This window comes from Brachyhypopomus gauderio, chromosome 4 (assembly GCF_052324685.1).
Source record: "Brachyhypopomus gauderio isolate BG-103 chromosome 4, BGAUD_0.2, whole genome shotgun sequence".
Lineage (NCBI taxonomy): Eukaryota > Metazoa > Chordata > Actinopteri > Gymnotiformes > Hypopomidae > Brachyhypopomus > Brachyhypopomus gauderio.
The window spans coordinates 5,627,455-5,643,593 of NC_135214.1; the positions used below are offsets into that span (position 1 = coordinate 5,627,455).

Genomic DNA, 16,139 nt, shown 5'->3' on the forward strand with positions numbered 1-16,139 from the left:
CATTATAGAACATACATACATGGAGGCAATAAGCAATCATGTCCAGTTAAGTCAAGACAAAGTGAAAGAAGTTAGTTAATACACACATACTGCTTGGCCACTGTACACACCACACGATGTGGGTTTATATTTGACTACAAAATTAATAGTTAAAGGGTGAATTCTATATATTTCTATATATATAAAACCAAAAAAACCTTTCAAAATATTGTTCGTACACATATTAACCCTGATATGCACCTTCAATAATCGATAATAATGTGTGATTTAAAAAGAAATAAATTGTAACAGTTAAATAAATTAGCAGCTGAATAGCTGAGTGAATTAATAAACAACCGCGATCGTTTATAATATCCACCCCCCTTCCCCTTACACACACACGCACACACACACACACACACACACACACACACACACACACACACACACACACTCACTCTCACACACAGTAAAACTTTCTCTTTATGTCCTCCTGCCTGAGTAAACCCGGCCCATCTGGAGAATCAAGTGGCCGAGCTGAACTACACAGGGGTGTGAGATCAAGGGCGAGATATCCAGATACGGGGAGGAGAGAACAGATTGAAAACAAATCAACTAAGATCTTCTATTGCACATCACAACGGCTGATGGTCTGGGCGATGTTTAGTGTACCAACCGCCGTGTAAAAAGTAAGTAAAACAAGGCGCATTGCTCTGTTTGTTGTGAAGTTGTGCGATTAATGCGTGATGGACCACAGAAGTTTGCGAGATGCGAGTCGGGGGCTGCTGCGCTACAGTGAGTGATAACGTGGACATGAAGCTCGGTCTGAAAAGCGCGTTTGTATCTGCAAGATCTGCGTTCTTCTGCCTAAACACCATCATGGAGTTCCACTGCTGGCCGCACACGAGATCGCTTTGATGAACGTGAAGTTTTGGGAAGCGTGTGCGTAAAGAAAACTTGGGACGTGAATCGAGTGACAGGATCCACACGCCTGAAGTTGTTGAACATCGGAGAGGTAAACCCAGTTTGGTGAACCTACATGCTGGAGTTCACTCATTTACTCCTTATGAACATTTGTATACGGTTCTGCGAGACTTTTAGACCGGTGTGTAGCACTGGGTGTAGCACTAGCAGGCTGTTAAAAGATTATCAGGGTTGAGAGTTTTGAAACATCCGTAAGTTTCGCAGTTCTGGATCATAAGTACATTTGCAATTCGTGTTTTGTAAATAAATAAAGAAACGAACAAGAAAACCTTAGATTTCTGAATAAGAACAACCTGTAATTCCTGTAGAAGACCACAATTCATTTTGGTACGTTTGGACAGTTAATTTTCTTATAACTCTCTCTCTCTCTCTCTCTCTCTCTCTCTCTCTCTCTCTCTCTCTCTCTCTCTCTATCTATATGGTAAGCAGGTAATTTAATAATACAGTGTAAGTTAAACTATATTTTTACATAGATTCAAATAGACAAGTAGAACTAAAATATCAAGTTACAACGAACCTCGGAAATATAATGAATGATTAGTCTCCCAGTTCTTACACCTTTGGGCAGAGAGTTTGATATGAACTTTTAACTCATTAGAATTTTCAGTTTTCAACCATAATTCAAATTGAAATGCTTACACTGCACTTTCCATAATACTACACCAGTGGGGTGGTGCTCAACCATTAGAACACCCAGCGTCTAAACTATATAACAATATATACTGTGTGTGTGTGTGTGTGTGTGTGTGTGTGTGTGTGTGTGTGTGTGTGTGTACTCATCAACGTTCTATAGGGAAAGCTTTGTTTGCTGTTTATCTAGGTTTGCAGTTGACTGATTAAAACCTCTCGGAAGTTTATGTGGTGGTTTAGTAGCCATCATGGACTGTGGCTTCTTTAAATTATACTATACGCTTCAACTTCAAAAAAGTAACACTCTGTGTATATGTGTATGTGTGTGAGTGCTTGTATGTGTGTGCACGCGCGTGTGTGTGTGTGTTGTGTATGTGTTAAATTTAATGTGATGCCTAGTTGAGTCCATTAGCATAAGAAGAAAGGTCTTAGTGAATTTGCCATTCTGTGGAATGAGGAGTTCCAACAGTCAGTGGCAGAGTGAGAGAAAGAGTGTAAAGAGTGTAAAGAAGTGATGCTATTCAGGCGTGCTTGGGCTCTGATCGTCAGCTTCTGAAACAGGGGTTGCTTGCATCACTTTCATCTGAGGCCTGCTTTTCTGGGTATCACTCTCTCCCTCCTCTCTTGAATTCTCTCTCTCTCTCTCTCTATCTCTCTCTCTCTCGCACAAATTACTAAACACTGGAATAGGGGGACCTTAGAAAACAAGTATGAATATGACCAAGTATGCCTTGGTGGAGAGTGCAGAAACCACAGGTGACCACAGGTGACCACAGGTGACAGCTCGGCTGCAGTCTTCAGTGAGAAGGAGTTGAAACGCTTTTCTGCTACACGATACCTGAAAACTACACAGCAGCAAAAGTCAGATAGCTGCACTGGTGGCAGACATGATGTCCACGTGTCACTGGCTTTGTATATCACTCGTTTCTTCATGTTGTCACAAACTAGAACCTCATGGCTCACACTAGCTTCTCCTAACTGCTACCATGTGAGGCAAGAAGCACTTGATAAAAATATAGAAACAAAATGCCAGGCAGGTTTTAGCAAAAAATTCAAGGTGTGGAAAAAAAAATGTCTGAAATAATTCTCATTAGTCATGGTTTGAACAATCAGTCTTTCAAGCATTCGGTTAAAATTACCTTTGACTAATGACAGACACTATTATGGGACCAGAAGTTAATATTTTAGAGCTTGAATGAAAAGCAGTAATGACAGACTATGGCTTTTGAGAGATATTGTATCAGTTAGCCCACTAAAGGGTTATTTGTTGAACTGAAATTGTCATCCGGTTCTTAATGTACACTGAAGATGGTAGGCCCTGTTACCATGTGGAAAGAGCGTAATTATATGGACAACCATGGAGTTCAGCATAAACTAGAATCTTCTTTGTGCTTTAGACAATGTTTGTGCCAGACAAGACCTTGAAACTATGAGGGGCAGCTGAAGTACACTTGTGTCTTCAAGTGGGTTGATGTGGACAAGAAGCAATCTGAAAGGCAGCTATGTTTGGTACAAATATGCAGTGTTCCTAGTGGTGAGTTCAGCTGGACGTGAGCACAGAGGAGTGAGAGATGAGTCAGAGAGACTACTAGCCACTTATATTCACAGACCCTCTCAAAGGGAGTTTTTACTCCCTGGTTCTGGCTTTAGGGCTCGGGACAATCCCTGCCTTTTTAGCGACCTCCTCCAGACATCGGCAGAACTCACACGAGTGTCTGGGGTTAATTAAGACCACATCACATCCGGTTTGTGAGTGTGGATAGAATTCTTCATGCCTCTTGTGCAGCTACTAGGGCATTGTTAAGTGCCAACATTGTTCACCCTGGGCCTGTCATCAAAGAAACCAATGAAACCACACACTCGTCTCTGTAAGAAACGGCTTCAATGAGACTTTAATAAACCACTAAAAAGTTCATGGGAGTAATGAGCGCAGGGCCTTACGTTTGATTGATTGACCTCATTAGGCTGAAACTATCCCAGGCCTAAGAAAATATGCCCCACTGCAGGGCACCATTGCATCAGCACAAGTGGCAAAAACAGGACATTTGTTTTAAGACTCAAATGGCAGTTCTTTCCCATAACACATACGAAATGACATCATATAATAATGAAAACATTTCTTGTTAATGTGTGTAGAGTTTAGATCTGACTAGAACTGTTTGGCAGGGATGGTAAAAATGACACTTCACATGGAACAATAAAATACGTTTTTAAAACAAGGTACGCTTTCATTTCAGTATTTTTATTTATTTCCTTTTTTTTGCAATGAACTGCAAAGCCCTTTTCTTCCCATTTGATAAATAATTAAAATAACACAAATGTTTCTTATTTTATGATCTCTACTTGGCTTACTAGTTTATTATGTCATTTTTTTTCTCTGTTTCTTCTTCATTTTGGTCTTCGGTCATAGAAATGAAACGATCGTACAAATGCTGTTCACACATAGACATGTGATTTGTGAGACTTTGGCCGTGTTTCTGTCCCCAGAGCACCACTAACCTTTCCCCCCAGCCCACATCCACCTGCGATTCAGAGCAGAGCCCGGGGAGGATGGGCTCCAGTTTATTTCACTACTTGACCAAGAGCAAACATTACACGTTACCAAAATTATATGTCTTTTTGAGGGAGGGGGGGACTGAAGAGACAGCTGGTGGTTCCACAGCTTGTAGCTCTTCAGAGCGGCTTTAGGCCACGAAAACAGTTGTGCTGGCTCTTACTCATTGGCGGATCACCGTTAGAAGAAGCTCGCGCTCGAACATGACGCACGCTCGGTCGTCTGACTCATCAGGACGAGGGACGATGGGATGCCGGTAGACGCAGTGGACACTGTGCATCACTGAAAGAAACAAACAAGAATAAAATCCGACTTGGGCAGCCTCTGAGTCATTAAAGGACTGTACAGCGTGCGCCGCATGTCTGGGAACGAGGTTTGATGTACAAGTCCTGTTCATTCCTGAAGGGTTAGTGAAACCGGATGACCCGTTGTTAAAACAAGGCCGTCCCCTTAACACAGGACCTTAGTGACAGCGTCGTCGTAACGGCTGCCGTCCTCAGATACTCCATGCTGTTCTCTCCGTCACTGACACGGACTCCAACAATGGCGTAGTGTTCCTAGTGTTTGTTGTCAGTGTTAATCGAATGCAGAAGCCATTTCTGAACCACGGAGAACTCGCAGGCAGAACCATGAAGCCTTCATCAGCGAAGTCTAGTGCATGCGCTTCCAAGATGGGATTATTGGACGCGGTGAGGCCCATGTGAGTGAGTTGTTATTTATCGGACGACCTCCCGCCTCCCGTAGCTCCTGACCAGGCTTGCCAGGAATGGAGTGGGCGGACGCATCTCCCTATTATCTTCCATAGGATGAGTGAGCGCGGCCCGGGGGGTGGAGGGGACGTGGGGGGAGGGGGGCTGGGGGTGTTGGGGGGGGGTTTGGCGCTGAACCTCTGCCAGGCCACAGACTCCTCTCCAGCCGACTGGAAGGCGGGTGGGACGTGTCAAGCGAGAAGAGGCCATGTGGTAGTCTTTAGCAATCGTCCCGCCCTGCTCCCCGCCGCATGCACACACACACACACACACACACACACACGCGTGCACTCCTGTGCCTGGCCTCTCGCTGAACGCCGGGCTGGACCTCAGCCAAGACGAGGCCGCTTACCGACTCGTTACACACAGCGAGATTAGGATCGTCTTCGTTCCCCTCAACGTCACCCAGCCTGTAACTGAAATGCATGGCTGTCCCCTGTGCGGGGCTATGTGGACTAGAGACATAAAGAACCTGCTTGGGATTAGAAGACGCACCATATATAGACCACAGGGGAGGCAAAATAAAACACATTTGCTACAGCGTTGACGCTGCAGGGTGGTGAACAGGCCAATGTCTTCATTCAAATCAGAGAATGCATAGGTGTGGGAGTGCTGAGCAGCTGGTCTGGTTCGGGCCCCACACACACACACACACGCAGCAGAAAGCGCGGGCCGTCTCCCCAGCACACACGCCGCTGAGCCACAACTCAGACAACAAACCGAGACACAGATGGATGTCTCACACTGAGTGGTAAAACGCACTCACCCATGGCGAGAGTGTTTAGAAATCTTCTGAGAGAGAGACATCTAAGACTCTGTGAGACATTATGAGAATGGAATCTAATGCTTTGAACGTGGCTAATTGCCGATTGATGTCGAATAACTTTTTGCTTAAGTCCTTTGATTTAAAATGTGTGAAATATAAAGCTTTGTTTTTGGAGTTTTGTAAACAACTCACTTCTGTCTTTTTGATTGCTTGTTTGCTCATGCAAATTTCAGTTTTGATGAGAACTGAAACTACATCAGAAAACTGACAAGCTAAATGCAACTGCAACATTAGCTAAGTGATTAGGTGTAACCGCCATTTCCTAAAGCTCATCACTGTCTCCTTGAGTCAAAATCAGAGACAAAATCCCTACAATGACATTTTGTATGTTTTTTATTTATTTTTCTTGCTATTAACAGGAAGCGTCATTACACCACAGGTTTCTTAGACATGGGTTGTTACATCACAGGTTACTATACCAGCATGTGATTTTGAAAAAAATAATGTGTCCCTACCACTGTAATCCCAGTTGTGTTGGATTTGTGGGCATTGGTAATGTTAAGTGATTGTTTTTGTACATTATTCCCATGCATTCTGTTATATAAATACCCACTTGCTATAATTATTGTGGGTGTAATTAGGGCTTTCATAAGGGAGCGTGCCTTATGCGGGCTGTGGAGGGCCAGGAGGATTTGGTGATGCCATAACTGAGTGCTAACAGCACTGCTAGGCTTTAGCCATTCAAGTAAAACAAATTCTTCACTGAGTTCTGAGACGTCAACCAGTTGTGGCTCTCACAGTGTCATCTCAGTGAATTATACCTCACCATACCTTATTTTACCATATCTTATCTTACCTCACCATACCTTATCTTATGTTAGGATACCTTATCTCACCATACCTTATCTCACCATACCTTATCTATCTTACCTCACCTTACCTTCTCTTATGTTACCATACCTTATCTTACCTCACCATACCTTATCTTACCTCACCTTACCTTCTCTTATACCTCATCATACCTTCTCTTATACCTTATTTCTAAACCCTTTTCGGTGTAGCTGAACATTCTGAAGGCTTGCAGCATTGCCCCATAATGGTCTAATTACCACCTCAAATGAACACAACTTTATTTCTCATGCAACCAGGGCTTTGACAATAGAAAGGGGTTTGTCCTCACGTCTAGGTTGTGAAGTCAACATCTGTTTTAGATTGTAGGCGAACAGAGAGATTGACCGCAGGACATTGCATTTACTGAGGGCTTGACGTGGGACGCCAGTCTCATCCTTTGGATTTTATCTATTGACTTTTTTTTTCCTGGAGGTCAAGAACATTATTGACTGAAGCCAAGCGCCAACTCATCAAAGAATGCTTGTGTAGAAGGGACGGACATGCTGGTGGTGTTTAGCGCATATGGCTTCAATAGCTGTTCATATCCACCTTAACTGGGCCCCATAGGAAAATGTGATCTCAGGTAGCAACTCTGCTGTCTAGGTCAAGGTGCAGCACCTGCAGCACTGAGAGCGTTCAGCTCTGAAACGTTCTGAACTTCATCTAAGTGGAGCTAGTCTGAAATGACCAGTTCTGATGCTAGCTGAGCAAACAGCAATGGGAGGTTAAAGCTAAATTGAAATCTCTAATTCCACAGTAAATTTAGTGTCTCTCCTCAAGGACAAGGCCTGTGTGTGTGCTCTGGAATGCCATAAAACATACTTCCTCTCAACCATTATTTGACATAGTGTTACGGAGACAGAAACGGTAATATACTGCATGTCCTAGAGGGAAAAGTCCTGGTTAGTAAAAAGTGGATTAAATTAAAGGTTTTCATGTTGCTGTAACTGACAAGAGGAAGACCACATTGGTGGACCGGCCACAGTGGTTAGGCCTGGTCTCAGAAGAAAAATCTGAAATCCCTCCTCTTTTGTAAAAGTCTGAATTCCCCCTTTTTTTCCAGAAATGGCTTGAATTGATTGTGCCGACTGACTCATTCTTCTCAGTATTATCATTCTTCTCAGTGGTATAAAAGGAATTGTGTGAACTGTGCAAGTGGTTGTTGCTATGTGACTGCCTACAAATAAAAAACACAAATCAATTAAAATGTTTCTCATGCGATATTATTTTCCAGAGCTCCTCTTTATTAGTAATAGTATTATCTTATTATTTTTTTATATTCTGAAAATAATCTGTTTGATTCAGTGATTTTGTTCGGATTGGCCCCGAAATACAAAAGGCCTTTTTAAGTAGATATGGAAAGGTGTGGTTGCAAATTCTGAGAAAAAAAAACTGTAGAATATTTGATACTTGAAAACAATAGTAAGTGTATTTACTAAACCCATTGGGCTTTCCTCTTAATTCAGCTGTTTTTTCTAAGGATGACTTAGACAGGAAATTTCAGTTCCCCTGACCTGCTTGTTTGGGTCATTGACTCGGTGGGAGAGGTGATAGACCACTATCTCCATATCCCCCATATCCTCTTGTGCCAAAGCCAGGCAGGCAAGGAAGCGTGAAGACAACCAAATACACAAAACACACACATACTCGACACACCTGCATACACAACACATATACATACAAAATGCACATACATACACAACGCACATATATACACAATGCACATACATATATGATGCACCTGCATACACCACGCACATACATACACAATGCACATACATTTCAAACATAATTCAAACTGACTTGCTTACACGCACATACATATTCAATGCACATACATATTCAACTCAATGCTGTTTGTGCAGCAATTGCTCTGAGTAATGGAATTTAATATTTTTTAAAACATTTGCCTAAAACTGCATATCTTGTGGAGTTGGAGAGGTGGCACGCTGTGATTTTGGGTTTAGTTGTTCTCACCCAGGGCTGTGGATAGAAAGGTGTACTTCACACCTGTTGCTTTTTTTTCCAAAGTGAATACAGACACAAAAGGAAACAGTCGCAGCTGTCCGTCACCAATTGATGTCCCCAAATCTCATTCTCTGTGAGTTTCCTTGAGAAGGGGAAAAAAAAATACAATTTTGACACTTTGAGTGCCCACGTAATTACTGTTTTTCAGCCGAATCACTGCAGTTACTTGAAATAAAAAGGAAATATTTTAAAAGCAACAAGCAAGCAGATAATGAAGAGCTTGTTGATTAAACTGCTTGTCTTTTCTTTGTGAAGAAACCAGCAGGGGAAATGAATGAGGGAAGATGGGAAGATCTAGGGGGTCTTTCTAAACCTTATTGATAACATCTTTCCTTTTTGCATAATATGTGCCAAAAAAATGATTCAGGATGGATGTATTGTGAAATTAAAAACATCTAGCCAGAAAGCGGGCATTTATCTGACAGCCAGGGCCGCGCCGTTGAGCACGGCCCCGGAGGGAGAGCCATAGTAGCGGGTTGCTGTGGATTAGCCCCCAGGCCCGCGGCCTCCCGTCATCCTCCGTCACGTGGACTCGAGGTTCTGATCCTTTTCGCATGGTGCACTCGTCAGAGCAGCCATCCGTAACGAAAGAGGCACTCTGGCTGCGTCCTCTCACCCTCCGCACCACCTGTCCACTTGGTTACTGACACCTGTACTGTCCCGTCAGATCCCAGCAGCCCTGTCGAAGGGATCCGTCGCAGTCTGGTCCCTTACAGTGTGGTGCAGAAGGGCCCTCGTGTCGCTGGCATCTGAAATCAGGTGCGAGAAGCCCAAAGGTTCGTCCAAAATATTTGCAGGGGTGCTGTTCCAGAGCGGGCCATGTCTGGTTTGTGATGCCGGGTTTGTAGGAATTTGGGCAGTGTCTTCAAATGTTGTATTTCACTTAATGATTGTGTTAATGACATGGACCAAAAACAACATTGCACTGCACGTGTCCAATCTTCTTGGACAGCCTTCTTTTTAAGGATGGTTGACAAAAGTACAAATTGCTATCACTGGTCAAGGGCCACTTGGCAAACACAGAGAGATCACAGAACCACACACAAGAGGAGCGTTGTGTTATCGGGAGTATAATGGTGTCTTTTGAAATCAAAGTTGCTGCATTGCATCTCCAAAGGAGAATCTGAACGAGGTGACAGAGAGACAGAATGGCAAACATGTTCACTTGGCTTAGCAGAACCGAAACAGATGCCGTCCAAGCTCAACAGCCCACCTTTAATCGGCTTACCTTGGCAGTGAGATTTTCTACTGGCAGTGCTGAGGGCGATGAATATGGCCTATGTTCCTCTTGTAGCATGCTGACCATAAGAAAAAATATATTTGGATTTAGCATGTTAGAACAGCAAAACTTGTGCAATGCAGTATTCAGTATACATAGATACTTTAGCCTTGTAGACCAGTGATGCACAGGTTTCAACATGACTCTTACCAGACTGCCAAAATGGGGCAATTATGGCCCACAAGCTCATAACCATTCAATACCCGACAAATACAATATTTGTTGTTACCAAGTTTCCAAATTTCTAGTTCATATAAATGAGAAAATAAATCTGTGATATCAATACATTTTCATTCTGTGTAAAGAAATTCCTGTTCTTGCCAAGCAAAGATGACTGTACATGAAAATTATTTTAGAGAGTGTGTGTTCTAATTGCTTTTATATTGACTTTAAGCTTAAAAAACATTTAAACTTAAAGGTTAACAGCTCTTCTCATGTGCCATCCAGTTTGGACAGTAAATTGTCCAGGTTTGCCAGCACGTGTAAGGTTATGTACTGATGTAGTACTAATGTGTGACTACATTATTGCTTTACTGTGTGGGCACTGTTGTGTTAGCTTCCAGCTAACCTGTGGAGCTCGAATAAAACTTACCATCGTGTGTTTTATTCATCTTGTAACCTTGAGGGTCAAAATCACATAATTATCACCCCATCCTATTCGTCTACCACAGATCGAACACAGATCGCTTGGGAAAATATTCATTTATGAAATGAAAAGTTTGGCGGAGGATGGAGATATTAGCCTGAGAAGGGTCAGGCCCATTAAACCATTGGCATCATCTCTTCAACCACCCTCAACAGTCTTGTTCATCAGCTAAAGTGCAAACAGTATGGAGAGCCTAGGCCAGTGCCTGAGAGGTCCCAAAAGAGGGACTTCCTTTCAGACCCCCCCCTTCTCCTGCCTCCTTTCAGACCCCCCCCCCCCCAACTTGTTTGCACTGCACCAAGGATAATCTTGTAGGTTCCACAAAGTTAAACAAGCTGCGTGCTGCCAAGACTGCTCTCAGCATGGCGTTTGAGTGCACTGACACAGATACAGGAGAGGAAGCTCTATGCTTGGTTCTGTAATCACTGAGCTACTTCTCCTGTGGCTATGCAGGTAGGCAGGAGATTTCTTTAACACAGTGAAACAATTGGTATTGTGGGAGTGGTACGGATGGGACTGATAGGGAATAAATGATGACTGTTACAGCTTTGCAGGTCCCTGCTTTGGTGTGTTTTATTGGTGGTGTTTATGTTTCTCATCCAACTTCCCAGGGCTTTATAAGAATGCTGACCACGGTGCTCTTTCTCTTGTGTTCCTGTGTCTTTGAAATAAAACCTGTGGTTGGGATGGTGGATGTAAATGCTGTAATATATAGCTGTATGTAGCCAGAGATGCGAATTTTTCACAGAGCCTCTTTAACGTGTTCTCACACGTTTCTTCTTTCTCGTTCTACCCAGGCTCTCAAAGAGCGCCGGCATGGAAACCACAACCCCAGCCGCCCCAGAGAAGAAAGGGTGCGAAGGTTCAGGCGTGGATGGCAGCGGCTTCCCTGAGCTGCCCAAGAAGCCCTCGCCGACCGCAGTGACACGAGGTACGAGCGCACACTCTAAAACGCTCCGCTTTGCCCACAACCCGTAACTGGCGACCATCAATATTAAGAGAGAGCGCCGTCCTAAAGCGTATGCAACAGACGATGTTCACCTTCAGGTGAGCGAGACCCACGTGCTAAATATCAAACAGGAGATGATCAAATGCTTTAGAGGTGACCTCAAGGACAGTGATACATTTTAATGGAAGCGGTCCTATGGTGTTTCTATGAAAAGTAGGCTTAAAATCTCATAAAAAGGGACAGTTCTACAGAAGACTTCCACAGAAGTTTGAACATAGCATCGTTGTAACTTGGTACCGCTGAGGAAGCCGTTTTAATTGAACAGTTTGAAGACGCACACTTGAGTTGGCAGGCCTTCCGAAAGGCCTGTTCATTTAGCACTTGTTGACTCGATGGTGCAAAAAGAGAATAAGGCAGCGCGTGGAAAGGCAGCGCATGTTTAAAAGATGTCAGTGAATGTGTGATGAAAACCAAGACTAACGAGGTTGAAAGACCTTGTTCTTACCTCCAGAGTATAAACGTTATGAATTACTTACAGCAGCTGGTGAAGCGATGGTCTGTGCTGTCCATCAGAGTCCTCTACCAGGCACGAGGATGGTGAAAGACCTTTGAAATGCTAATGGCCTTTTGATATTGTGGCATTTTACTGTTTAATGAAGGGCTTGGTGGCCTGCCATGAGAAAGCAGCGATCATTAATTGTTTAAAGAAAGTGGTAAAAATAGGACATTGGTCTGCAAGGCTCTGAAAAGTCAACAAAGAATATTTTCAGATGATTACCCTAGATGAACACTGATTTCGAAGATTGGACAGGATTTGATTTGCCATGACCTGAGATTCACACAAACAGTAGATGAAACAGTTTTAACAGAGTAACATCAATTAAAGATGTCGTGCTAGAAACCAGTTTTTCATGTTTTTGGATGGTAAAGATGTTTACCAGGGGCAAACTCCCACTACAACACTGATCCAAACTCTAGAGGATTAACGCTGTGTACAACGGACCGTCGGGTGTTGAACTTGCAGCTCTCACACACCAGTGATATGCTAATAAAGTTTACCACGGTTACCATGGTATTATTGTTTAACGGAGGCATTGATGACCTGTCGGATAAAAGGAAATTATTACAGTGCTTCATAATGATTATCCTTGATGTTTTTAAAACACAGGGCACACACTCAGGCTAATTTATTATTGATCATAATTTATTTGATCATACATTTATCAGTGATAATTGTGATCAAGATCATAAAATAAAACAGAAATAACAACATGTGTGCGTTGTGCCAGAAAGTGAGACAAGACAGCGTAGCACAGACGTAACGTATCATTTTGTCATTTTACGACCCTCTATGTTTGCCTAGGCTGATTCTTCTGTAGGTGGATTCAATATGAACTTTGAAGGAACAACCAGACTTCATCCGTGCTTACTCTCTTGTGTGAATCATGTTTATTTAAGGACGAAGAGAGCAAACATGCTGTTTGAGGAAAACTCCCTAATCCCACTGGATTAACACCTGACATTTTTTGACCCATAGATTAAATTTAATAGTATTTGTTAATTTTATGGACTGAATGTACATCTGTTTATAGAATTGTTCTGTCACACATGGTTTATGCGTGACTGGGCCTATAATTACACTTGAAATGTGTACAAACATACTTCTGAAATCTACGGCTGCATGATTTTGTCAGTGTCCAGCAATTTTCTGCAAACTTAGAGGGTTCCCAGTTTCCATAGGACCCCTTTTCCGTAGAATACATAACAATATACGAGGAACAAAAAAACTGCATTATGGGTGATACATAAATTAATAATGTGCAAGCAATAATGCACAAGAAACAGATATGTTCGCATGGGACAGAATCCTTGTTAACTAGTGTAACAGGCCCACTGATTATCATATCTCAGTTTCAGCTACAAGAAAGGATGAGCTATCGCTAGCCAAAGTGTTGGATCACAATGTTATTTGACGCAGTTAATTAGGTTGGAGGTTAAATCTGGATTAAATAAAACCAAGAGGTATTTCTACATTGAGTGGAGCATTATCTGCAACTGAATGTATGGAAGTACCTTGTAAATTAATTTAAACGAGCATCTGTAATTCTGCTGGCAGTCCACATCTATCTCACACACACTTAAAACAAAAAGGTGCTCCAGTTTAAGGATTTATAATGCCATTTGTTGTTAACTTCATGAGGCATAACATTTTCATACTAAGTACAAGGTACACAGTTAAGGCTTCAAAGACAGGATTCCTTCTCACTGTCTCACGCACAGGATGAGCAGTCAAACACAGATACACAGAATGTGCAATCATGCACAGACACACATGATCAGTAATCACACAGAGATACACAGTCTGTTTGGTAGAATGAGAATCCTTGTCGGATCTCGGCCTCCTCCCCCTGCAGTACTTTGAGTCTGAGTCTCTCGTGGGTAAGTCTCTGCAGAGATGACGGACATCAGAGAGGGGGGGTGGGGCAGGGCGGCTCTGCTCAGCCGTGCGGCAGGTGGCCCGGGGGACCAGGGGGAATGCGCTAGGGGTCAGGCCACTGGCAGAGAAAAATGTGGCTTAAAAAAGCCGCTCCGTCCGTAGCCCACTCTAAAGGGACAGCCACTAATCTTCCTGAGAAAGGGATTTATGCTGTGTCCACCCCTCCCTCCCTCTCTCCCTCCCTCCCTCCCTCTCTCTTTCTCTAAATGAGGCCCTTCCACGGCTCTGGGTTCTTGGTACTGTGAAAGGCATTCAGAGAACAGGGATCTCTCACAGGTTAGCAGGCAGTGTGCTCATCGGATTCACCTATCCTGGTAAAAAACTCACCATTCTGAAGCCCACATCGGATTTTTAACAACTAATATAAAAATGGTTTAAAAACCATTTATTAGGGTTTAATGCTTAATGCCTAATATTCCACTAGAGGCCTTGGTTTGTGTTGAAGAACCTGTTAAAACACACCCCAGAATTGCCATGGAACAGAAAAAAAATTCATAGTTGTTTCATCATGGTATTGGCGTGAAAGAGTCCAAAATAACAGACTATCTTCAGTGGTCTATGAGTATCAATACAGCCTCTCCTAATGGCCGATACCTGAGAAGGCTTTCAGGCAGATTACAGGAAGGCCTATTGACTCAGTCCAGTTTTCTCTTCCTGTCAGGAGTATATAGCTGCCCGTTATCTGGAACTGATTGCTTTCCTCAACAAAACACAGATATACTTACAGAGTGGGAAATATTTTTATTTTTAAATGCACCTTTTTTTTGCTCAGCTCTGTGCATCTGTTCAAATGTAACGTGACTCAAGAATGTGTATAATGTATTTACTAATAATTTATTTACCAAATGTTTGAGCTAGCCTTAAAGCCAGCCTGCAGGAAACCTTAACTATTGAACTGAGGTGGTGCTGGGTTAGTGTGTCTGAAAGGGCCTGATACTCCCCGTGCCATCTGACTTTCTCAGTCGTACACTAGTGGCGGCCCAGTGAATTACCGGGCTAAGGGGACTTGTGAAGAGATTCATTCATGTGGCTTTTATGAACAGTTAACTTGATGGTTTTCCAAGACATTTTGTGTGTGTGTGTGTGTGTGTGTGTGTGTGTGTGTGCTCATCTTAAATTTCACTTGGGGGAACTGGCCAGCTCTGGAGGGGATTTAAAGATTAGATATGGTAAAGAAAGGCAAGGGAATGTCTTGATTTTGTTTTACCGTATGTGTGTATGTGTGTGTGTCTGCGTGTGTGTTTATTTTGGACTATGAGTTGTTTGGGGTGTTAATACTATGAAGCCATTAGAATTTGAACAGGAAGCCAGAAAAGTTGAACTTTTTTCATTAGTTTAAGGAAGCTGAAGTGGAAGAAGTTCTGGCCTAGATAGTGGCAGACTGGAGAAGCCACATTTCTCTCAGAATTAACTTGAATTAAGCCACATGGGTTTTAGAGTTTTTTCTTCATCATTTTGATGTTGGCACTTAAAAATGTCTGGCATATTTCTAAGATTAAAATGAGGGAAATAATGAATAATATATTTGTACTGTTAACTTGTAACTTCTGAGGAATATCATAGAGCTTTTAAGAAATGTTACTAAAAAGGCTGCAAGAAAGCACTTCCATGATTACAGGGTAGAAGAAAAGCCCATTTTAATGCTATTGGCGTTGCATTGTAATAATATTCAGACATATCATTGCACATTATAAGACTGACAGAGATACAACGCAACACTCATGAAGGTACAATACATAAATTACATAAAATGAAAGTACATTTCTGTGATATTACTTTAATGCTAGAAGGCTCTGCTCTGGCTTCAAAGCCTCTAGTTAAAAGTGAAAAAGAGAGAGCTTTAGGCAATGTCTGAACACATAAATCTCTGCAGTCTGGAGCAGTCCATGCACACGGGCTCCAAAGACAACATGTTACATTCCAAAGCCATTTACAAGCGGTGGGAGAGGAATTGGGAGTAATATATAGATGCTTTAAAGGATTAGCCTGCTCCCCCTCCGATTCTCCGCTCGCTTCTCCCTCTTCTTTTTCCCTTCCGCTCCTTCTTAAAGACATGCCATTCCCAGCATGCAAAGCTTAATCCTGGCATCAAGATGCAGAGGTGGTTCCTTCCTGTTTTCGTTCCCTGGTGCGGATCCACCGGCACCGAGAGCCACTCTCCCCAGGTGCCCCGTGGCTACGTTTACC

General features: G+C 42.8%; 1 protein-coding gene across 3 annotated transcripts in view; it reads left to right on the forward strand.

The window, feature by feature from the left end:
• Positions 1 to 402: 402 nt before the first annotated feature.
• The window catches only part of gli2a (GLI family zinc finger 2a), a 56,907-nt gene continuing 41,170 nt past the window's right edge, over positions 403 to 16,139 (forward strand). Inside the window, exons 1-3 of one of the 3 annotated variants that reach the window (XM_077001743.1) lie at positions 403 to 668; positions 831 to 994; positions 11,304 to 11,437. In XM_077001743.1, the coding sequence (XP_076857858.1) occupies positions 11,323 to 11,437 (115 nt within the window). In that variant the 5' untranslated portion in view covers positions 403 to 668; positions 831 to 994; positions 11,304 to 11,322. Of the gene's footprint in view, positions 995 to 11,303; positions 11,438 to 16,139 lie in introns of all 3 variants that reach the window. The other 2 variants (XM_077001742.1, XM_077001744.1) reach the window with 2 other exon arrangements.